Source organism: Filicampus tigris, chromosome 6 (assembly GCF_054856515.1).
Source record: "Filicampus tigris isolate MCC_2025a chromosome 6, RoL_Ftig_1.0, whole genome shotgun sequence".
Classification (NCBI taxonomy): Eukaryota; Metazoa; Chordata; class Actinopteri; order Syngnathiformes; family Syngnathidae; genus Filicampus; species Filicampus tigris.
In genome coordinates, this window is record NC_141222.1 from 6,950,961 (window position 1) to 6,976,207 (window position 25,247).

Below are 25,247 nucleotides of genomic sequence, written 5' to 3' on the forward strand. Positions count from 1 at the left end.
AAGAATTCAATTTGGTTGTGAAAAGCATATCTAGTGGTATATTAGAACTGATGAAAAGCTATAGTGGTGAAGAAGTAAATACAATTCCAGATTCAACGTTTTAGATAAATGGTATTGATCTGGTGAGTAAACATTGTAATAACAGCCATATTAGATTGTGCTTCCATAATCATAGGAAAATAATCCCTCGTGGGAAATTCTTCTGGATCTCTCAATTTACAAAAATAGATTGGCATAAAATATGGCTTGTTCCTTATAATTTTTTGTAACAGATTAAGTGAGAGAAATACATATATATGTAAAAATATTACATAACATATATCTAGCTAATTTATATATTTCAACATTTGCTGAACTGGACCATAAATGTACATTTTGTGGAACTGTTCAAGAATGTGTAACTCATCTTTTCTATAAATGTCCCTTTAGTGTCAAATTCTGGAAAGATGTACAGACGTACGTTTCTCATAAAACTTCTCACAATGTAAAGATTGAAGGTAAAAATATTATTACTTATTTTGTTTTCAAAGATACAGAAATTTGCAATATTTTTGGTCATTTTATTTTGTTAGGAACATTTCATATTCACAAGGCCAAATTACGCAATGTTTTAGTTTTTTTTTAAATTGATATTGATTGTTACATTGAGTAATAAGTAAGGTAAAACATTTCGTGAAATTTATTCAAATTTTTTTTAGTTGAAGTCTGTCGACATTTTGTTTATAGTGGAATTGTACTGCGACGTCTGATTGTTTTGTACATACATACATACAGACAGACATACAAACATACATACATATATATACATATATTTTTTAATTTTGTTCCCTTTTATTGTTCATTGTTAAATTGACAAAGAAAATGTTATGGAATTGTTAAATTGAATATTATGTCAATTAAGAAAATGTAAAAAACGCAGTCGAAGAACTATCACAGAGAGGTTCTGCATCGGCTGAAATAGCCACGCAAGCGGATTCATTGCTCATTTATTTGTTACGCTTTTTTTCACACTGGCCGTGTGTTACATGGAGCTTCTTCCCTTCCTCTTGTTCTTGGCTAAGGACAGCCAAGGCTAAGCGGGACTCCGTCTAGTCAACTAACAAACAAACGACCCCCTCAACACACACGAACTCACTACCTGAGCAACCTCGATCCCAAACGCTGACCGGTGAACGTGTTTCGCTGTGTGGAAATCAAGTTCTCTACCCACAGAAGAGAGGCGAAAAGGGGAGAAATTGACAGTAAGTGGGCTGCCGTATTATTCGACACTTTTAACCACGTGATTTATTTGTGTGTTCTTTTGACAGCTCAGTGTTATTAGGAAGCTAACATTGCTAGCTAACGTTGGCCAGCCATTTTTACATCAATTTTCAGGTTCTGCTTTTTCACGACATATTCAGTACGTCGGTGTGTCTATTTACCGTTCAGCGTCAATTTAATCACCGACTGAGCAGACACAAGTAAATAAAATTGGAAGAAGAACTGGTTAGCACAGTTATTTAACATCTGTGATGAGCAACGGTATCATCCCACCACGACTCCTTTACATGTTCTACTTTCGTTGTGACAAATGACAAGCAGTGCCCCACTAGATCAGAAGCTTAGTCGACTTTAAAGTCTTTCCTAGGCTATTCACTGAAATCAGGGAGATGATGTCACCTTCCCAAAATATCAAAGAAAGTGTACTGAATAACAAAACCAAGCAAATCCTACACGTCATAGCTCAACAATCCTAAATAATCCTGCCCCAAGTACCTTGAAATTGAAATCAAAGCAATCTTAGATGTTTGGTGAATGCTATGATCTTTGGGTGATTCAAGACAGTGGCCTTTTGTTATACCTTAAGATCTTGGTGTCATTATGTTATTCTTGTGTGTGGCTGCTGTCCAATTGGTTGCTGTAAAATTCATCCATCCAGCCATTGTCTGAACCGTTTATCGTCACGAGAGTTGCAAGTGTTTTCTTTCTTTTTTCTTTTTTAATATGATTTGCAACATTAAATAGATTACTGTATGTTGAGGGTGAACCCTACCTTCCCCTGTCATTATGATCTTCAGCAGGATAAGGGGGATATAAATACGGTATATGGAGCAAAATCAGTGAAAGTAAATGGATTGACATCTTTTTTTTGCTGGATAGATTGTTTGAGGTGTGGATTGAAGTTATTAGTTTTCATTGTGTGTGGGGAAAAGGGGGTTTCTATATTGTGTAGGGGCAAAGGCGCCGTCTGACTTGTAGTAAATGATGGACTTATCTTTTACACAGCCGGTCTATCGTGCTACACTGTTCAACTATGCCATATAGGCTGATGTTTTGATTGATTTTGTGTAACATTTTTCAGCTATAAAACACTTGAAATTAAAAATTTGCATATAACTTATTTGTGCATCTGGAGTGCAAATGTAAAAAACATGATAACAGCTCTCGACTGAAAAAGTACAGTAAATGTAAATGTAAACTTAATGTATCTTTACTCTCAATGAAATGAGAAGTGACAGTTACGTAGCGGTCAGTCGCTCTGGAAGTCCAACCGTCACATATACCATCACTCTCTGCCAACTCCAACAACTGCAAAACTGCTGTATTCAACTTCGTATACAACTTTGGGATGGTGACTTCTGATGTGTGTTGTTATTGTGTAACGTGGTTTGAGTGTTGTACCATCTTGTTAAACCGCTGTTTTTTCACAACACTGTGAGGTCAAAGGTACTTGCATATGAACATGGACATTCGATTCCGTTAGCGATTCAGAGGATTTCCTGTATCAATATTGAATTAGGTCAAAGGACTGGAATGTTTTGATGGATCAATATTATTAATTCATTAATATATACCCACCTTCACTAAGAAGCTTGTTTTTGGAATATGAGAGGAAGCCAGAGTAGCTGGAAAAAACCTCCACAAGCATGTAATCAACATACAATTTCCACATGGGAGGCCACAACCCAAATTCAAGCCCCCAACTTCAGAATGTGCTAACCACTTGTCCGCCGTGCCGCCTATCATTAAAACAAACATCCTCGCCCCTTTTGTGTACAACTGTATTCTGTGGAAACACACGATTCCAAACTAAACTTCTAAAATTCATTGCCATGTAAAATTCATATACATCATTTTAGGACAACAATTACAAGTTTGTCTTCTGCATTCGGCAGGTCAAAATGAAATAATTCCTTCCGGTTCAGGTCCCTGGTGGAGCCCTCTGTAAGTATGTGTGTCTTGTTTTTAAATCATTTTAAACACTTGGACTTTTGACTTTGGACCAGTGACTGAACCAGAAGTCAAACTTGGCATGGTTCACCTTCACGTTAGAATGTAGGATGTTTCACATTTAACACGATAATTTTTAAATTGTAACATGATAACTTATCAAGTTTTCACGTGATAATTTTCACACTTAATTGTGGTAAGATTCAGCAGTTAACGTGATAAGTTTCACCTTTTAAAATGCTAAATTATCAGGTGAAAACGTGCTAAATTTGACATCCGGTTCAGGTCACTGGCAGAGTCCTTTTTGTGTATTTAAATTAATGTTATTAGCTACGCAGCTATGATGCTCTTCTATAATATTGTAAGTTCTTAAAAAGAAATAATACATGTTTAGAAAGATTTAAAAAGAAGACACACACACCTACATAGGGCTCTGCCAGTGACCAGAACCACAAGGAATTGTTTCATTATTGTTCTGCTGAAAGCGGAGGCCAGACTTGGCATGTTTTAATGTGATAACTTATCTCATTTTAACATATAACTTATCACATTAACATGTGAAATCTATATTAACTTTTTTTTGTCTGGTGTGGCAGCAAGACGCTTCTGTAAACAGTAATTGGAATATTGAATACAGTGATCCCTCGCTACTTTGCACTTCAACTTTCGTGCCCTCGGTGCATCGCGGATTTTTCAGAAGCATTCATAACAAATAAAAAATGAAACACAGCCATATCGGCAGCTATATTGCAGAAAGACGCATTGTTTCAAAGGTATGAGTTGACTCTGAGGCTTTGTATATACACGCAGGCACGCATAAAAGGCGGTGACTCGACCAACAAGGGCACAATTGGATTTACTTTTTCCACTGCGTACGTGAGCTGACTGGGTGCGCATCGTTGCAGCCTCTCGCTTAGTCTCGTCCACTCTTCAAATGTGCCGTTGATTTAATCAGTCAAGCCGGATACTTTCTCCTCCGTTTTTGTAATGATATGTTTGCTCTAATAAGGTTTTGTGAAAATCAGATGGTACAGTACGACAGCTGTGTTTATGTCGTGAGCGCAGCGCAGCGCGCTCCCGGCCGGCCAGCGGCACAGACGACTTATACATTGCCAAATAAAGTATGAAAGTGTTTGTTAGTTTTGTCTTAGGTTGTCTTAAAACAGCTTACCTTAACTACAATCCCGCGTTGCATTTTATCTAAAGGACTTTATTGATTTTACTGTGCAAAAAGAAAGTTAATGCATCCCCCTCCGGTGGCCATGCTCTTCTTCGTTTTTAAATGAAGTAGAAGGCAACAAAGCGAAGAAGAAGAAGCGGCCGTTTTTACTTTCACTTTTCACGACGACGACAAGCGTTTTAAAGTGCAGGATTGGATCAATTACACTATGGCATTCTAGTTAAGGTAAGTCAATTTTATGATAAAAATGAAAACTTTAACGTCGTTTTTAGCGAACGTTCCGTCGTGATCGTCAGCTGCCGTGGTCGAAGCTAAATTCTGATCACAGCCTGCAGCTTGGTATTTTTTATTCATTTTGCATTTTTAAAGTTAAATTGATTGTTTAACAAGTATTTAGAGGTGTGGGAACCATGTCGGGGTTTCTAACAGCGTAACAGAGGCGCAAATCCCCCCCCAAAATAAAACCGTACAGTAAATATATAAAATAATAATAATAATCATAATAATAATAAGTCCGACGCTACTTTGCGGTTTTTCACCTATTGCGCCGGGTTCTGTCCCCCCATTAAACGCGATGAATGAGGGATCACTGTATTCAGTTTCCCCATTGTAGATCAAGCAACCAAAGTCAAATGTCAGATAATGGTATGCTTACAAGGTGGTTTATAGGTGGAGTATAGGTAGTGTTTAGTAGCAGTGTACACACACTGTATGTTAGATTTACTAAAATAATCTATTGGGCTATTCATTCAGACCAGTAGATTATTTTTGAATGAATGAAGGTCCCGGAAAAATGTCTAGTTCGTAAAATTGCTGGATGGTGACATTGGTTTGGGCAATTCCGTATATGTGCAGTACCAGGTAGGTGGCTGAGGTCAAACTTGTATTTGCTTGCTGTGTCATCATTGTATGTCTGAGCATTGGACGAGGGCACTACTCTAGGGCACAGGGCAGGGCGTTGTGCCTTTGCCAGTTGACTGAGTAAAACTCACAACAAAAGGGCTGTTGTTGGAAAATCATGTGACTGTGTTACTGTGTGTGTTGGTCCCACCCCTGTCATGTGATGAGGGCAGGGCTATATGGAGTTGTGAGCTGCTCCTTCCACAACCGCATGCACACAGCATAGGCAAAGTGAGCAGATGGAGGGATGTGTGGTGGACACAGGAAGGTTTGGAAAGTCTGACACATTCTGGGAAGGAGGCAGAGTATACAGAGGATGTTCTCGTCTTTTTTGTAAGTATATATGATGACCTTTCAATTTTTCTTGTAATCATGATGATGTCCAGACTCTTTGAGACTGTAGCTGTCTTGAATGAGAACCAAATGATTCTTCAAGAATTGACATTTCTGTAATGCTATATTTGCATTAATGGTACAGGTAAAGGTAACTGAGGAATGAGAGCATCTCTTGACTGATATAATAATTTATAATGAAAATGTAAAAGACAATGTAAGAATGAATATATTTGTTGCGCTGCAATTGTACAATTGAAGTACTTAAAAATATGACCTCTCTGTTTGAGCTGAGAAATGAAGTTGGAACCATTGTGTTTGCAGTTGTCTAGCAGGTTCTATGATACCTGAATCAATGCAACCTGCAAGTCCAGCCTGAATTACTGGTCTCTTATCCATGTGTTTGTTTTGTTTGTGCCTGTGCTCTGCATGTTTTAATATTCCATATAATAAGGATCTTAGGACCTACTTCTAGATACATAAACCTTGTTTTCACAATGAAGTCACTTTGAAATGTAGCACATGAAAGCCATGCGACCCACCCTACAGTCCCAACTGATTTTTTTTGGGCCAAGACCACAAGTAAACAGGATAGTTTCCATTCATCAAAGTTGAGTGCACATGCTGCGTTTTATCCAGAGGTTGTCTTTGAAGGGGTTGAGGGTCAGCCTGTCAAAAAAAGGACATAGATTATTGGAACCACGTCCTGTGGTCTGATGAGACAAAGTTGAATTTCATCTTTGGCTCAGGTGGTGTTAAGTGTGTGTGGCGGCAAACAGGCGACTGGCAGGGTGGGGGGATTGTCATGGTCTTTGGCCACATGAGTGCAGCCGGCACTCGGGGAAACTACAGTGCACTGAGGAAACCATGACTGCCAACATGCACTGTGATACACTGAAGCAGAGCATGAACTCCCTTTGAGAACTGGGCTTTGCATTCCAACATACAGTGGATACAAAACATCTGCACACCCCTGTTAAAAAGCCAGTTTTTGTGATACAAAAAAATGAGACGAAGATAAATTATTTCAAAACGTTTTCCACCATTAATGTGACCTATAACCTGTACAACTCAATTGAATTTTTACAAATCTTTTCGAGAGGGGAACAAAGCAAACTACATAAAGACACATTGCAAAGCAAAATTGTGAGCGGACGTAACACGCTTAGGTCACACACACACGCAGGTAATCGGAGAACATGCGCACTCGCAAGCTTTCGTCGCTCAGCGAGATGCCACTTTCAGGAGGTGTAATGCATGCTCCGTTAGGTTAAGGTCCGGCGATTGACTTGACCTGTCTAGGACCTCCCACTTTTCCCCCTGATGAAGTCCTCTGTTGTGTTATCAGAGCGTTTTGAGTCATTGTCTTGTTGCATGATGAAGATTAGTTTGAATGCATTTTTCTATAAATTGCGAGACACAATGGTCTCGTAGACTTCAGAATTCATCCTACTCCTACCATCATGAGTTACATCAATGAAGACTTGTGAGCCTGTTCCAGAAGCAGCCATGCATGCCCAAGCCATGACATTAACTCCACCATGCTTCACAGATGAGCTTGTGTCTTTTGGATTAGTGGTGGGAGATATTTATCATCCTCGATTATTATTATTATTATTGTTGAAGTTGCTTTCACAATATGCAGTATTGAGTATTAATAATGTCTCCACGGGGGTGACCATTTTGTCACTTCAGATGGCGTGAAACATTTTTACTGGAATTAATGACAACATTAATTAAGATTTAATATAGTTTACCTTTTTAACTGTTGCCTCTCAGAGGATTTTTTTTTTGCGGTGGGCTCCGTTGCGGGGCATCTCGGACTTGGTGCAGAGCTGACGGGGAAGCGGGCGATGTGCTCGGGCACACGCTTGCGGTTTCCCCTGGTGCTGGAGAATGACCCGGGGTACTCAGGAGCCGTCCACTTGAAGACCGTCGTGATGCCGGGTTCCCTAGAATGGTGTGTCGTGGCTGCTGGTTGGTGTGGTGGCGGTGGGGGTGGCGACTGGGATGTCCGGCTGACCGGTGCATCACGCTGGTTTGTCCGCGCAGGGAGCTTCACAGGCCGGCTGAAGGATGGAATGTGGAGCAGCAATTTCGGGCCATTGATTAAAAGATTTTTCTTGGTTATCAGTGGTCCCTTCCTCTTCCAACATGACTGTGCACCAGTGCACAAAGCAAGGTCCATAAAGACATGGATGACAGAGTCTGGTGTGGATGAACTTGACTGGCCTGCACAGAGTCCTGACCTGAACCCGATAGAACACGTTTTGGATGAATTAGAGCAGAGACTGAGAGTCAGACCTTCTCGACCAACATCAGTGTGTGACCTCACCAATGCGCTTTGGAAGAATGGTCAAAAATTCCTATAAACACTCTCCTCAACCTTGTGGACAGTCTTCCCAGAAGAGTTGAAGCTGTAATAGCTGCAAAAGGTGGACTGACATCATTTTGAACTCTATGGGTTAGGAATGGGATGGCACTTCAGTTCATAGTATGAATACTTTTGGTAATATGGTGTATGTATGTATATATGTAAGTATGTATGTATATATATGTATATATAAATGTCATAGTGATGTCATTTTCAGTCGACAGAAGTGACAAAATGGCTGCCCCCTGAGATGGCTAAAAACGGGTGGATTTTGCTATTTAACTCATATTGCACAAACGCACGAATAATCGGAATGCCGTGTTTCAACTTGTGGGCCTGCTGGGAACATATTCTTGAAAAAAAAATGTTTGGGTTGATTTCCAAGTTAAGGTCAAAATTCAGATTTCTGAAACATTCTGAATAACCCGTTTACATGATTGAGCGGACAGAGTTGCTCCGGCATTTGAATAACCCACTGTGTCGGCAACTTACGGCATCATGACTCAAATGGACGTCATTGTCAATAAAACACTTGATATTCATATCACTCACCACAGGAATGGAGCAGCCGGTTTCGTCCTCGCTCCAAAAGTGTGCTTTTGTGCTGCGTCTCTGAGCTTGTTTACCTCTGCTTGTGTATTTGCGGTGGGTTGTGCGGCAAACACCGCACATCCGCATACAAGCACTTCCTGTACTACAAAGACCAGCATTGATTGCGGTTGAGCATGCGCAGTGTGTCTCGATCGTGTCTGTTTGTGCGCCGGCAGTATCTTTGCCTTTTTCGCCCTCCTCTCCTTCTTCTCCATCCACCAATCAGCAGTAATGCTAAGTACAGCATCTTATGCTTTTTACTTTAATGTATTTGTTTTTTTTTACACAAAGTATTTTGACATAAATTTTGACTTTAACGGTGAAATCCGACATACACGGAAATTTGTGTTAACATCGCCAGTGTAAGAATGGAACTTGTTCGTAAATTGAGGACTTATAACATTTCCCAAATGCTGTCATTTCCTATGATATTTTTGTTCTGGTCATCAAATCGCTGTCATTTAATGATCATTACTGCACAACCAAATAAATATTGACTGTATATTTGGATCGTAGGTGTCATTTGTTGTCGTATCCCACATGATGGTGCATACTAGGGGTGTAACGGTACGCTAAATCACTAGCGATAGACCGATATGTTTTTTTAGGGCCTATACCGATGCCAATTATTAATGATCAAGGAGGCCGATAACCGATATTTGAAGCCGATATTCATAGAAAAAAGGGATAAAATGGTGTCGAAATTTTGAAAAATAAAAACTCCAGCACTTGACTTACCGTATTTTCCTGACTATAAGTCGCGTTTTTTTTTTCATAGTATGGCCAGGGGTGCAACTTATACTCTGGAGCGACTTATGTGTGAAATTATTAACACATGAGGAGAAGCGGTATAGATAATGGATGGATGGATATTACTGTCATGGCTTGGTAGTGCTGACTTTTATTTATGATGTTTTGTCTCCCTCTGCAGGCGCTTCAGTGTAATTGACTAACAAGCCATGACAATTACCTCTATTATCATTTCACATGTTATTGTAACCCACGTAAAGAAACATAAGATAAATCCTAAAAGCTAGTAAAATGCATGAATAATTTAAACGGTTAAAATCTAATGTTTTGTTAAATAAGTAATTAAAGTAGTATGATAAAAAGACAATTTGACCGTTAAGGCCTTGCTAGTCGAGGAAGCTAGCATATCCAAACAGCTAAACATTCACAAAAAAACTCCACAGACTCCAGGAGTGCCGCGAAGTTGCCTGTTTATATTGTGAAACTGCACAAGAAACAGAAAATATTGTACAATCAATCTATGCATTACATACACATGTATTTTCATAGACATGAACAAGATGAGCCTATGCCAACAATTAGCAATCGTGATTAGCATTAGCGATAGTGATTAGTATGTTCAGTCAACAACCTACAATCATCCACAATTCAACTCCTATATAAATGTTGCATGCTCATTACACACAATTATCTAAGTTACTTACAGACGATGGTTGAACAAGAATGAACCACAAACAGGCAGTTGCCTGCCTCTGACTGGGGTATTGCATCATGCAGCCACACATGTAAGGAGCCAAGCACGGATGAGACGAAGACATATTTACGACCGAATACATAAATACTTTTGGAGACTTGGAAACATTCTACATGGGCGGGGATAAATAAAAGACTTATTTAATTGGTCTACAACCGTTTTGGTGAGTTTAAAGTTATTTTACCGTAACTTTCTTGTATGCTACATGTGTGAATGTTAGCTAAATGTTACCATCGTAGCTCGGTAGAAATTATGTGTACTAAGCGCACAATTTCCTCCAAAAATACGACTTATACTCCAGTGCGATTTATGTTTATTTCTCCTTTATTATGCATTTTATGGCTGGTGCGACTTGTACTCCGGAAAATACAGTAGTTTAAATACAATTACGCACATGTATATTAAAAAACCTAAGTGATTTACAACATTTTAAAGCTTTTTTAGATCTTAGAAAAAAGACAACTTTGTTTAAAAAGTCTAACAAAAAGTTCCCGGAGCTCCCAGGCTCAGATGCATGTCTTATAGTTCAATGAAAACAAACATCTCCTTAACGTTTACTACAGTAAATAGTTTTCTAAAAATCCACTAGAACTGAAATGTTTATCTTTCTACACATCTTTGTTTTACAGTTCAAAAACAGAAAAGTGCATCCTCAATGCAGCTACTAGCCAGAAAAATAATCTCATCAACACGACTGTGTCCTCTCCATTGCTTTTTGTGGGTGTTCTGTCATTCTTGTGTGTGTGCAGCTGCCGTCTCCACCATACTGACTTTCTGTGGAAGCAGAAAAAGTGACACTTTTTGCTCTAAATGCATGTGACCGGACTTTCACATGCACTACTTTGCCATCAATTTTTGCACCATGCACAGCACTTTGTATGGGGCGGTGGTTGTTTTAAAGTGCTCTATAAATAAAGTGGAGTGGGGTTTAGCTTTTCATGACGTGGGTTACACACAGACACGCACTCATTCACTTCTTATTTTTATCAACATTTCCCGATATTATCAGCAACTTCGCTGCCCTCCGGAGTCATGTCGTTCACAAAGCATTCACCTCTGCATTGTGACAATGACGGAGCGGTTAGCTTCAAGTCAAGGCAGCTTACTTAGAAGAGCTCATAGTAATGTTTAAAGAGGTTGTCAGTTATAGTAGAGTGACATTTATTAACATTTCCTCCAAGTGTGTGTTGCTCGTCCGAGTAGCGAGTGAGAAAGCAAATGAGAGAGAGAGAGAGAGAGAAGTGCGTGTAGCTCGTCCGAGTATATATGTACTCGGAGAGTAGAGAGGGATGTTTGGTACCAAAAAATATATATATATTTTTTAATATGTTTATTTTGAAAAGATGACAAGTACACGGCACTTTTTTTTTTTTAGAAAAAATGAATAAAAGTGGACCATTCGGGTGATATTATAAGGATTTACACCAGAATAAAAAATAAACTAACAATAAAGATCTCTTAATTGTGTAAATTACTAATACACTGAAATCTTTAAACACTCAGCAGCAACAGCCTATGACACATTTAAGTATTCAAGTTGAAGATAAGTTGTCATTACAGTACATATATACACTTTTTGTGAGGAAAAAAAAATAACAGTTCCAATTATTGCTAAATATATTAAAACTCTTTTTAAAATGAAAAAAATACAGTAACTTTAAAAAGTTTTTATGAAATTATATACACTTTTTAGGCATTGAAATCTTGAAACAGCATATTGTAACGGTTAGCTGTGTTGTGGTCGGATTTGTGTTTTTCTGAGTTGTGATGTTTCTGAGGTTCATGAATGCATCGTACAGCGAGCGAGTGGAGCAGCGGAGAAACAAGAAGAGCGACAGCTGTTGTACATTTGAAAGAAACGATTGTTGTACTGTGTTGCCGTTGGCTGCGGCCCACAGTAGCCGGTTGGATTAATAAAAACATGATACTTAAACTACGTCTGGCAACGTGTTCCTGTAAGACGCTACAATATGATGAATTTTGCTATTTAAGTTTGACGAAACATTCAAAGTCGGATGACGCGGTTTTAAGTGCGTTATGTTCGACGTGCTACCTGCAACATAGCCGTCGATCTCATGTAGCAATGTCGGCACACAACTTTGGGACTTATCCACGTACCTTTCCCCATCGGCAATTTTAACAGGAAAGCCAGAATGTTCCCAAACAGGAGACCGCAGTGTACGGGGGACCTCTGGCTTGTTTGCGTATGCCATAATAATGCCATTTATCCATGCATTTATGATTCATCTCGGCTTCTGGCGTACTGGCTCCTCTTTTTTGCCACCACTCTCCCGCGTGCAACAGTCAATAGCCCATGCATATAATAAAAACTCAGAAACGGTACGCAAGGTGGACCGAACCAAACATGCCATACCATAACATATTAGTACAACCAAGTGTACCGTTACACCCCTAGTGCATACTGTAGTAAGATTTTAGGGCCCTGTGGGTCTTTCCACTGTTGCCATGGCTCCAGTTTGCCCTGCGAATGGACACTGTGTCTGTTTTAGGCGATGAATTATTTTTCACGAGCACAGTTTGTCTGTAATAGCACACACAGGCACTTCCTACAGGAAAAAGCAGAAAAAAAGAAAGGAAACTCCCGCATGCCTTGATCTACAAAGAATGCTGCAGCTGGATAATCTTGGCTACTCTAGATAACATTTGTGTTTCGCAAAACTCACTTGATGATTCTCGTTAGTCCATTCTATTGCAGACATATTTGACTTGTGTCTTCTCTTTCCAGGGCCTATCGTTCACTACAGTGGTGGAAGCCACCAAGCAAAGGTGCTGTGGGGTCTAGTCACAGGCTGTGACTGCCAATCACTGAGAAGCATGAGACATGACCTCAGTGGTACTGGTTGACAATAGTGGGTCAGTGGTGGAATACGTCACAGCTGTGGAAGACCCACAGCAGGTTGGTTGCGCGAAAATACACACAAAAAAAAGAAACACAAAACAACAACTTGATCACTGTCTCCCTAAGTGCAGTATTTTTGACCGTCTTGCTTGCTACGTGTCCCGGCAGGAAGGTGAGTTTGATGTGGACCTGGAGATGGAGGGTGAAGAGGAGGGCGAGTGTGAAGTCGAAGAGGTAGAGGGTGGAAGAGAAGCTGAGACCTACTCAACTGTCGTTGTGGAGGAGGTCCCTGGAGCCATCTTATCTGAGGAGCCCGGTTACTCAGCCCAGGTGGTGGTGTATGGCGACGAAACGTACATAATGCAGGAAGTGAGCAATGAGCTGGATGTGGAGTCCGAAAGTGGGGCAGGTGAGACATCGCTTCTTTTCTATTAGTATAATTTGCATTTAAATTCATCTCTGATGGTACTTGCCATACCATTTCAATTTATGTCTCTATATTGATGTGACATAATGTACAGATCTAATAATGCTCACTTTTGATAGACCACATAAATTTAACATCATTATTACATTTCTTTCAACTGAACTCCATTCTTACTAATATGGATTTAGACTGCAAAGTTCAAGTGACACAGTTACGATTATTTGCTCTCCAATAGCAAAAATCAGTCAACACCCCCCCTTCTCACCCGCATGGAATCAGATATCATCAGATTGGAAGTTAAGTATAACGCCCCAGACTCACCGCCCCCGCTTTGTTGTGTTGAAGTCACGCCTCTTCCAAGCGTGGATAAACATCTAATCTGTGTCAAATCTCTGCCAATTTGAGCGCATCGTAAATGCCCATGTTGGATGTATCATCATGTCAATGCAAGCATGACAGCATCAAACTACATCACTGGTGACTCACAGTATATACACCCGCATCTACTCAAACAGTCCACATAAACATGAAAAACACAAGCTGTAAATCAAAACTCCAGCAAACCATTGAGATTATGTTCTCAGTATGGCACCGTAGAAGTACTGTATGCTGTTTATTGATTAAGAAAAACACAATAATTGCCTATAGCGGATTGTGGAGTACACTAAGGCTCAATCCCAATACCACCCTTTACGTCTCGTCTTGTCCCTTCCCCCTAGAAATGCGCACTCACGAGAGCCGAGGTGTCCGTAATCTTTATGGGTAGGGTTGTAGACAAGGGTTGTATGGCCCTGCAGCACGAAGACAGACCCCGACCTCCCTAGATTCTACACACGCCCCCTCGACAACAAATAAAAAATGGCTGCGGAAACGAGGACATCAACGAACGAGCAGATGCGGGAAACACATAAATGTAAGTCATATTTATTGCGTTCTAATAGTAGTGACACGCGTGGTTTTGCATGCGAAATTGGACGATGGTATGGTGGAAATGAATGAACAAATGTCGTGTCTGCTTACGACACAACCAGCACGCGACTCGAAGTTGTGACGTAGGGATCTAGTGTGATTTATTAAATAGACCAAAATAATTTGGTTTTGTAGAAAAATGAACATGCAAAAATATTATTTCTGGATAACAAACACAAAGCTATACTTTTCACCTTCATCTGTTTTCTCAAATTCCTTTCACACACATGCACCCACGCATGTACACGCCATCTTAATCTATCGCTGTCAAAAACTTGTTGCTAGTTAGTGCTGTGTTTGTGGTCAAATAACAAGTTTCACTACTGAGAAGCTATTTTAAATGTAGTTAAACTTGTGAGGAAATGGCTAATTTGGTCCAATTAGGACTTTTTCTTTCATGGGTGTACTCACTTTAGTTGCCAGCGGTTTAGACAAACATGGCGATGTGAGGAGTTATTTTGAGGGGACAGCAAATTGACACTGCTATACAAGCTGTACACTGACCACTGCACAAAGTGCTATTTCTCAGTGTTGTCCTATGAAGAGATGCAACAAAAAAAGATACTAAAGTACAAGTTTCCATTTGCTTAATGGATATAGCCTCTTACTGTACTTGAACTCAGCAAATGGTATTTTAAGCATTTGATCAGATTACTCCCATTCATCACAGATGCGCACTGCCATCTTGTGGACAAGGTGCCCGATAATGCTTTCTGAAAGAAAGCATTGTATTTTTCATATTAAGTTCAGTGTAGGGTGGCACGGTGGTCGACTGGTTAGCACGTCTGCCTCACAGTTCAGAGGTTGTGGGTTCGATCCCGGCTCCGGCCTCACATTGGAGTTTGCATGTTCTCCCCGTGCCTACGTGGGTTTTCTCCGGGTGCTCCGGTTTCCTCCCACATTCCAAAAACATGCAAGGTAGGTTAATTGGACACTCTTAAGTTGCCCATAGGTGTGATTGTGAGTGCGGATGTTTGTTTGTCTCTGTGCCCTGCGATTGGCTGGCAACCAATTCGGGGTGTCGCCTGCCTACTGCACGAAGACAGCTCGGATAGGCTCCAGCACTCCCCGTGAGGATAAGCGGTATAGATAATGGATGGATGGAAGTTCAGTGTAGTTGTCATGAGTATGTTTGGTTGTAGCAGTGTACTTTTACAAAGTTGTACCAGTTACTCCTCATCATCGTAAAAGAGTCACTCTGTTCGGGCCTTTTTGTTCGAAACCCGCAGCATGTCTGTGAGCTTTAGTGGCTTCTCTCCTGGTGTTCGAAACTCTGCTGCGGCCTTCCTGTGCAAACTTTGCGTGTCCTCCCTGTGCGTGCATTTGTTTTCTTCGATTACTTTGGCATCCTCCCACATTCCAAAAATACGCATTGGGTTCCTTAAAGACTCTAAATTGTTCATATGGGCTGTGAGCATGAATGGTAATTTGTCTATGTGCCTTTCGACTGGCTGATGACCGGTCCAGTGTGTACCCCACCTATCTCACCCAAAGTCAACGGGGATAGGCGACTGAGGAAAAAGTGGCGTAGAAAATGGACTGATGGATGGACAGCATCTACTACTGGACCATGTGACACTGAATTTAGATTGAAGCTACTTGCTCAGCAGCTGATTCCCTTGACATGAAAAAAAAAAAATGCGTTCCTCACCAAAACTTTGCAGTCCCTTGCAATCATTACGACTTAAAGCAAAGTTTTTTTCCAAGTGAATGAATCTTTTTTTCGTTTATGTACTTTCGGGTCTTCTTCATTTTTTGTATTTTAGAGTAAATTTAAAGACCAGGTGTGAACCATCTTTTGATTAACAATAACCGCTAAAAGTATTCTAAGCATACATTCGTTAGTTTTTATGACACAATCCATACAGATTCATAATTAGACCAATAGCAACACGCGTAACAACAAAAATGCATAATTCGGTAATAGAAGGGATCGAGTCACCAATCACCCATTGTGCTACATTGTTGATTGTCCCGTTAACTGCTCTTTTCCTTTGTCTTCACGTTTTTTGGTGAAATGCCTTGGCGCTGCGTGACGATGCATTGTTCACATTAAGGCCAACAGTTATTTGAGCGGCCAAAAGATAAAATAGGGCACATAAATGGACCAGTTTCTTTTTCGCAAAGCAAATTAATTTTGCGCCGGTGTTACAGTACAACTACCTTCCACATTAACTGGCTCCCATGTCCAGCTGGGGCTGTGTTAGACTTGCTACCTGCCGCCCATCTCATGTAGCAATGTCGGACTTAACCACGTACCTTTCCCCATCTGCGATTTTAACAGGACAGCTAGAATGTTCCCAAACAGGAGACCGCAGTGTACGGGAGGAGCTTCGAGCTCTGGCTCTTTTCTGGCTCTCACTGTTGTGCCTCCACTCTCCTCTCCCGCATGCAACAGTCAATAGCGCCCGTGCGTAAGCTCGCGCTAATAAGTGGACCGAACCGAACGTGCCATACGAAACGTATTAATACACCCACCTGTACCGTTACACCCCTAATGAGCTGGCATAACTGTTGACGAATGAACATGCCACGTGCTCTTGGAAAATTGCCAATCAACTCAGTCTTACTATGGATTCACTTGCATTTTACGATTTGTTAAATATACCTTTGTTGTGTCTACTAGTACTATCACAATGTGACAAGAAATAACGCTAATTTGACAATGTGGGACACCAAGACTCTGACGTGTCCTCTCAGTGCTAGCAGAATAAAGAGACCAAGTAAATTATCTCATCATGTGTAATTTACAGCACAGCACAACATCAAATTTCAAACAATCACGCTAGGCTAATAACCGTAGCGGCGAAGCCTATATATCTGACCATTCTTCCAATCTGGTAGTCCGTCTCCATCCCATGTCCAGTCATTCGGGCACAACACTTTCCTCATCCTGAGCATCTGGCTCGTACATGTATGGTCCAGCATACATCATGCCCAGGGGTGCACATACTTTTTTTCATGGGGTACTCACATGAGTACCAGGAGATTGACTTTGGTACTCACTAATGGTTCTACGGATCACATAAGTCACGGTTCAGATGGGTCATGGATTTTGAGTCACGGATCGGATTGTGTTTCGGATCACAGCAAAGAAAAAAAAAGAAAAATCCATCATTAGAACTTTGACTTCATTTATTGTACAAAACACTTTTGCCCATTTAAAAAAACAAAACAAAACAAAAAAGAAAACCTAATGTCTAATATGGCCATTTAAGATTTAAGAACACAATATATGGCTAGGTTCACACCGCAGGCAAATGCGACCCAGATCGGATTTTTTTGCCCATATGCGACCTGTATCTGATTTTTTTTTTTTTATTATGGTCTGAACGGCTCAATTCCGATTTATTCAAATGCAACCTGGGTCGCTTTCATATGTGGTCCTATCCAATGTGTTCGCGGTCTGAATGGCCAGGTCGTATATATCCGAATTTTGACGTCATCTGGAGCCCAAAATGTGCTCCGCGCAGGCAGAGGGAAAGTGCTGGCAGCACGGGATCGAATCTACAAAGTTGTTTTGAGTAACACTATTGACTTTAGCTTTTACTTTAATTTAATCCACCTTGAAACACGAAGCATAAAGTGGACATTTATGGCGATCGTAGTAATTCAGCCACGGCTCAGATAGATTCATTTTTATGCACGGTTAAGGTGTGATGTCATCGTTAGTGATGTCGCCATGAAATGAGATATTAAAGCCTCGCCTCATAATTTCCCCCAAATACTGTATTTATTTCTACCTGCTACCTAATCGCTTGACTGTATAAATGCCCCGACACGCTGGACCACATTTACTTCCGCAAACACAACGTCGGGTGTGACGTTGTCTCTTCTTCTGCGCATGCGGGACAACTTTGACGACGCATGTGTTCATACAGCAGACAAGACCAAGGTCACATTCATAATGTAATATGAACGCTTACACAAAAAATCGGATTTTTTCAAAAAATCCGAATTTAGCATTAAGACCTGCGGTGTGAATCTAGCCTAAGGCAGGATATCTAATTTTATACACTGTACCACATATAAAATAAGACTGTTCTTATTTTATATGTGGTACAGTGTAGAAAATAACAAGGTATTCTGCCAGACATTTTGAGCTGAAAGTTTTAAAATGATTTATTGAGCAAAAGTGTTTTTATAAAATAAATGAAGACAAGGTTTTATTTATTTTTTCATAATGAAAAAGACCTTGAAGTGCAATTTAAGGCACCTTTCTTTACACATGGACAGCGCATTACAAAATAATCTCCACAATATTGAAAAAGAAGTTTAAAAAAAAGTACGCCAAGGAAAAGCTGTTGAACTACCAGCCAGGCACTTGTTGCTCATGATTACAGCTGCTAGCCACTAACGCCGGAGACTTGTGCCGTATCATACAATGACAGTGTAATTAACTAGCGGTTTGTTAGCGTCCTAAATTATCGACTGAATATGACTTCGGGATGGCGTTGCGTTGATGTAGGTGGCAAGCTGAGACGTCGAAAACGGAAGTCAAGTTAACTGTTACGCCACCATGGAGGTTAACTTCAAAGTAAAAGTCTACTAAGGCTATTGCATTGGCATTAATGACGCAATGTATTATTTGGTAAGCTTTATTTTGAAGTTAGCCTTTGCGCAGGTGGTGTGTTCGTTGAGTATGTTTGCAAAGCGTTCCCATCCCATATGCGACTTATGTGAGCCATGAGGGTTTTCAACTTTCTCTGCTGCTATTACCGTGAATGCGGACTAATTACGTTGACTTAATGTGAACGTGCACATTTTTTTTTCACCAACCATTCTGCGGATTGTGCCCGGCCTGAACCGTGATGCTTGATCTGTACCGCTCACGGATAAAAGGTGATCCGTTACACCACTGTACAGGTACGCAAAGGCGTGTCGTGACTCACATGACGTTACGCATCAGTGATTTCTGTTGCGCATGCGTACCTGCGTACCAGTTTTGCGCACCCCTGATCATGCCAACAACCTCCTCTTCCTCCAACTCATCAAACAGCTGGATCGCCTTAAATAAGTTTAAAATATAGCTTTCCTAGTCGATTTCTGTCTGGGTTTTTTAAACACTTTCCACGTTGCACGCTGCCGTCGTGTTTTTGACGTGACGTTTCACTTCCGGGTTGTCGCTCGCCAGGATCTCTCTTCAGAAAAACGATTACTTTGTCGAATATACGAATAAGAATTGTATTTTTTTTTCATGCTATATTTTTGTATGATGCTTAATTACTTTACTTAGGTCTCATTTGGCATTTTCAGAAACTACTTAACACTTGAGCTTTAAACCCAACCGTTCCAAATCATTCTCCATGACTCTATCCGACTTCGATGTCAGAGGTGGTGGGCATTTTACAAAATTTCGTTTCATTCCGGTCCGTCATTCATCATCCGTCAGCGGCTTATGTACCTGACCGTCAGTCGTCAGTTCATTTTTTCAAGCCGAACCGAATTGTAATCGACAGTTGGTCAGTCCATCAGAGGTCCGTCGGTCCATCCCCCTACCCCACACAGAAAAAAAATACGTTAGCAAAACAGGCATCCGTCGGACTGAGAGGTCCGTCTGTACTTGACCCAGTTACTGATGATTACGAAAATCCACTTCAGTCTGTGCTTAGTCTGTCATTTTTTTAAAAGTGTCCTGTCATTTTTTTAAAAGTGTCCCATCAATCGTCATCAAAATGGGTCGCAAACTGGTCTGTCAGTGTGACGGAATGCTCACCTCTGTTCGGCGTACTGCTATTTGTCAAACAGATGCACAGAGAGTCTACAGTCGCCAAACTGACACAGAAATACATAAAAAAGATAACTAGTTGTATGAGAGATGCCAGTTTCCTTCCTGACTACTGTCAAAGTTCCCTTGAGCAAAGCACCCCCGCCCAGCTCCAGCGGTGTATATAATATAATATATAATACGTATAATATAGGGGCGGCACGGTGGTCGACTGGTTAGCATGTCCGCTTCAGAGGTGTCGTGGGTTCGATTCCGGCTCCGGCCTTCCTGTGTGGAGTTTGCATTTTCTCCATGCGCCTGCGTGGGTTTTCTACGGGTACTCCGGTTTCCTCCCACATTCCAAAAACATGCATGGTAGGTTACTTGAACACTCTAAATTGGCCCTAAGTGTGATTGTGAGTGTGTATGTTTGTTTGTCTCTGTGTGCCCTGCGATTGGCTGGCAACCAGTTCAGGGTGTCCCCCGCCTACTGCCCGAAGACAGCTGGTTGAGGCTCCAGCACCCCCGCGACCCTTGTGAGGATAAAGCAGTATAGATAATGGATGGATGGATAATATAATATAGAATAGAATATAATGTAGAATATAATATAGAATATACTTTGTAAGAATGCAGCCAGACCTAAAACCTTGCTTAAGATGTTGTGTTATTTGTTTATAAAGTGTTATTTGTTATGCAGAAAAGTTGTTTTTGAAATTGCGCTTTTGGATGGATGGATGGACGTTTGTACGGTGGAGTTAAGTGTCCTCACTGCAGTTTGAGTTGACGTCTTCACGCGAGTAGCGAGAGCAACGAAAGGATTTCCTGTGTCGGACGCGGAAGAATACATCACCGGTGTCGTTACGTGTCCATTTGAATTCGACGATTTCCTACAAGCGGCGGAGTGATTTGAGATAGTTGCTTCCCGTACAATTCAGTGAGAAGTCAATGTGAATCTTCAGCAAGGGGAAACATGGCGACTTCGCAACGTGACGGGCACGCAAACCAGCTTGATCTACTCATCAGAGCCGGTAATATATTGCAATGTACCGTTAACCTAGTCGGAGAGTTGCCGTAACGCAAGACCCGCGTTAACCTAGACCGCGGTCGCTCACTCGGCAGAGTAGGCTGCTGGAGTAATGGAGGACTATCAGGAAGTGATCACCTTGGTAGCAACCTGCGCTGCTTTGCTAACGTTCCGCGAGTTGTTTAAGCCAGTTTAGAGGGTGGAACGGACACAGAGCACACCGGTCTGCATGTTTAGCCTTTAGTCTGCAAGATGGCTATTTTGCATGAGGCACTGTCCATTTCAGACACAGTGTGTTGTAGATTAACGGGTGTCGGAACGGCGCTGGAAAACCAGGAAGTGCAAAACTGTTGTCTTTCCTACGTCTTTGCCACGCTGTCTGGCTGGAAGGACATGTGGCTTTAGTTTTACTAGTTGAAATTCGCCACATTCACGCATATGTTGCCTTTTCAACACTGATGACCAATAATCTTTTGGTTTTTCACTGCACATGACTGTTCAGGAGTACATTTGTTGCGGTAATGCGATGTAAATGTCTTTTTTGAACCATTATGTTCAACACTGATTGGAATTTGGTCGTTTGATTGCAGTTCTATGTTTCACGAGACGTGGAACGGCGTTTAGTCCTTTTCGATGTAGATTGTAATATTTCTATTGTTTCCGTTATCGTGTTGTGTAGCCTGTGGTCGCAGCGTGGGGCGGCCTCCCTCTAGCTTTCCTCCCTGTAGTCTGTGTGAAGAGCGCCGCTTCAAGTATTTGATCGCACCGACCAAATATTTTGGTATTATCCCGAGTGTGTGAATTTTTCGTTTAGTATTTTGTTAGAAGGCGACGTCCAAACCGTCTCGTTCATCGAATTTGTCACAGTTTTAATTCCTATTTTGATGGCGGAAGCGTTGTCTGATAGGAGGAGGTGTTCTTATTTTGATGGACATGTCTCCAGCCAAGTGGCATTCGCCTTTGTTGCTAACGTCACTACCCACGCAGATGTGACGTCACCGTGGGCGGATCTCAAGACAAGGTTTTATCCAATGGTTGGAGCTGCGCCTTTTGAGTGACAGCAGGGCTTGTACGCTTATTTGAAGAGAAGTGGAGGGAAAGGTTTCGGAGTGTAAACACGGAAGTCTTTTGCAGCACTACTTTTTGTTCAACTCGGCAAAAAGTAAAAAGGCTGGCGCCCAAACGAGTCGATATAAATATGCAAGTGCTGAAAAGTTTGTTTGATTTCCATCTTGTGACAAACAGATTCAATGTGTAAAGCTTGTTGGTAAATTAATTAGTACAGCAACATTGCGCTAAAACGTTTTGCCCCCTCTCAACCTGTTTTAATTGACAGCATGTGTCCCCTGTACATGTGGTATACTGTGGACACCTCCCATCATGTCCTGTGTGTTTTGGAGCTGGGCGAATAAATGCGTCAATCTAAAGATAGCCCTATGCAGTACCTATTGCTTCAGTGCAATTGCCAAACATGGAGCGCGGACAGTGACAGGGTCTCGTGTTTCTCACCATTGATTGACAACAGCAGGTGCTCGTGATTTCTTCTCAGTAGCCCAGATACGCTCACAGCAAATGTTATTTCTTGAGACAATTGTTTATCCTAATGACCTGTCCTAACTACTGTCGTATAAAATCAATTTCTCGAATTTGGGTTTCTGTAGCTTTTTTTTTTTTTTTTTTTTTTTTTCTTGGGTGGATAACTCAATGTTGGAATGCAGCATGCGTGTTCGTTCTTTTTTGGTTTTTTTTTTATCCCTCTTGTCATTCTCTATTATTTCACAAATGCGTGCATTTGTTGCTTGCATTCCCCCGTTAATCCTAAAATACAAGCAATTTAATGCGAATGAAGGAGCAAACACGTTTACATGCACACATTTAAAATTTGAAGGCTGAAACTCCAAAATTAAACTGATTTAATATATATATATATATATATATATATATATATATATATATATATATATATATATATATAAATAAATAAATAAAGTTGTTGCTCTTAAGGTAGTAAGGCATCAAGCCACATCACATTTGCCTAGAGAAGCTGCAAACCTATCTCTAGGGGGCGCCATTTAATAATTGATGATTTTTTTACGTATTCTAGTCCAACTATATCTTTCACACAATCTCACGCATGTGAATATTTCCCAATATTTTCATTGATGAATTGGGATTTTGTTTTTCCAGTCGAGGCGTCTGTCCATGGCACCAATGTGCACTGCTCTGACAAGACCATCGAGGCTGCAGAGGCTCTGCTTCACATGGATTCACCATCCAGTATCAGAGAAGACTGCAGTCCAGGTAAGTTAACAATTGTATTGAGACCTGATATTGGGGCTCTAATCCTGTTTTTTTTTTTTTTGCCAACTTGATGCAGCTAAGTTAGTAGTTTAATTTTCTCTAATATTCTTAGCTATCATGTCAAACCTCTTCAATCTAATTGCATTTCCAAGCATGAGGTCACACTGGCCAGCTTTCACATCTCTCATATATTTATTCCGTTTTCCCTTCGTCGCTGTCTAGAAGCTTTCATTCCTCCATGTGTAGCAACACCAGAGTTCCTCCATGCCGCCATGCGTCCAGACATCGCAGGGACAGAGGTTGAAATATCGACGGAAGACTGCTGCGAAGAAGAAGAAGACGACGATGATGATGATGATGAAGACGACAATGATGATGATGATGATGATGACGAAAATATAGGCACCTTGATAGAGGAGCCAGAGGCGGAACAGGACCATGAGCCTGTCAGGAAGAGGAGAGGTAGATGAAAACCATTCTGTTCACATTACCAATCATAGCACTGAAAAAAATTATCTCAAACATCCTCTTAGAGGTGTGTTGTCTTAACCTTAAAAAAAAAACACTAAAGTGCACAACAATCATTTTGTTCACTGTGATCTAAAAGTACCCTTATAGCACCGCCTAGTGGCCAACTTTTATTCATAGCATGAGCTGGATTTAAACTGCAAGGCTAAAGTTGCACCAGTCTTGAGATAAACGCAATTTGCAAGTCAGAATCTGCATTTTGTGTCTCATTCAAACACTTTGAAAAGTGAAACTGCGGACAGGTGTTTATGTGGCAAAACACGCTTTCGTCACATACACATAAGAAGTGGAAGCAAAGTTAATTGGTTGACGGAGCGGAAAGATGGCGATGTTTACAGAAGAAAAAATGTGAGGGAGAAAAAGACTAAATGGCAAAAGTTTGAGAGCATTTCAGACTGAAATGCAAGGCAAGCACAGACTTTGCACTACATCTTGAATTTGATTTGGGAGTCGGGGGCAGGAGGAAGTAGCGTCTTTTAGTCCAGAAATTACGGCAGTCTGAGAGAGAAAATTTCATATCAATAAAATAAATGTTAATGTTGTGTTAAGTCTTCTGGTTGCGCGTTTGTTGTTTTGGCTGAAGTGCAAATGTTCCTGACAAAATATCCAGAAAAAGTTTCTGAGAGGTGATGATGGTGGTTGGCATCTCTGAATAAAAAAAAATAAGATATACGCCGACAGCCAATAGAGGAATGCAGAGGTTATCCTCATTTAAACCCCTCGCAGTGTGTGTGTGTTTGTATTTGGTGAGGGATGAGTTAGACCAGGCCAACTAAACTGTAACGTTATTATTAGGGGTGTAACGGTATGTTAAATCACGGTTCGGTATATTTTGAAAAAATGACAAGATGAAATGGTGCATTTTTTTAGAAGAAAAAAAAATAAAAGCGAACCATTCGTGTGATGTTCTAAGAAATTACACTAGAATAAAAAATACACTAACAATAAAGATCTCTTAATTTTGTAAATTAAGACACTGAAATCTTAAGCACTCAGCAGCAACAGCCTATGACACATCTAAGTATTCAAGTTGAAGATAAGTTGTCGTTACAGTACATTTATACACTTTTTGTGATGAAAAAAAAATACATACAATAACAGTTACAATTATTGCTAACTATATTAAAACTATTTTTATAATGAAAAAATACGGTAACTTTGAGAAGTCTTTATGAAATTGTATACCCTTTTTAGGCATTGAAATCTCGGAATGTTCAACAGCATATTGTAACGAATTGGGTTATCTGTGTTGTGGTGGGATTTGTGTGTTGCTGAGTTGTGATGTTTCCGAGGTTCATGAATGCATCGTATGGCAAGCGAGTGGATCAGCGGAGAA

The 25,247-nt window shown here is 40.7% G+C and overlaps 1 protein-coding gene across 4 annotated transcripts in view; it reads left to right on the forward strand.

The window, feature by feature from the left end:
* The first annotated feature begins 934 nt into the window (after positions 1-934).
* LOC147145588 (ETS-related transcription factor Elf-2-like) overlaps positions 935-25,247 on the forward strand; it is a 28,904-nt gene continuing 4,591 nt past the window's right edge. The window contains exons 1-7 of one of the 4 annotated variants that reach the window (XM_086032875.1): positions 935-1,241; positions 3,156-3,204; positions 5,464-5,623; positions 12,839-13,009; positions 13,121-13,361; positions 23,270-23,383; positions 23,606-23,845. In XM_086032875.1, coding sequence (XP_085889001.1) covers positions 12,935-13,009; positions 13,121-13,361; positions 23,270-23,383; positions 23,606-23,845 — 670 coding nt within the window. In that variant the 5' untranslated portion in view covers positions 935-1,241; positions 3,156-3,204; positions 5,464-5,623; positions 12,839-12,934. Of the gene's footprint in view, positions 1,242-3,155; positions 3,205-5,463; positions 5,624-12,838; positions 13,010-13,120; positions 13,362-14,098; positions 14,293-20,830; positions 21,087-23,269; positions 23,384-23,605; positions 23,846-25,247 lie in introns of those variants that run through there. The other 3 variants (XM_086032873.1, XM_086032877.1, XM_086032876.1) reach the window with 3 other exon arrangements.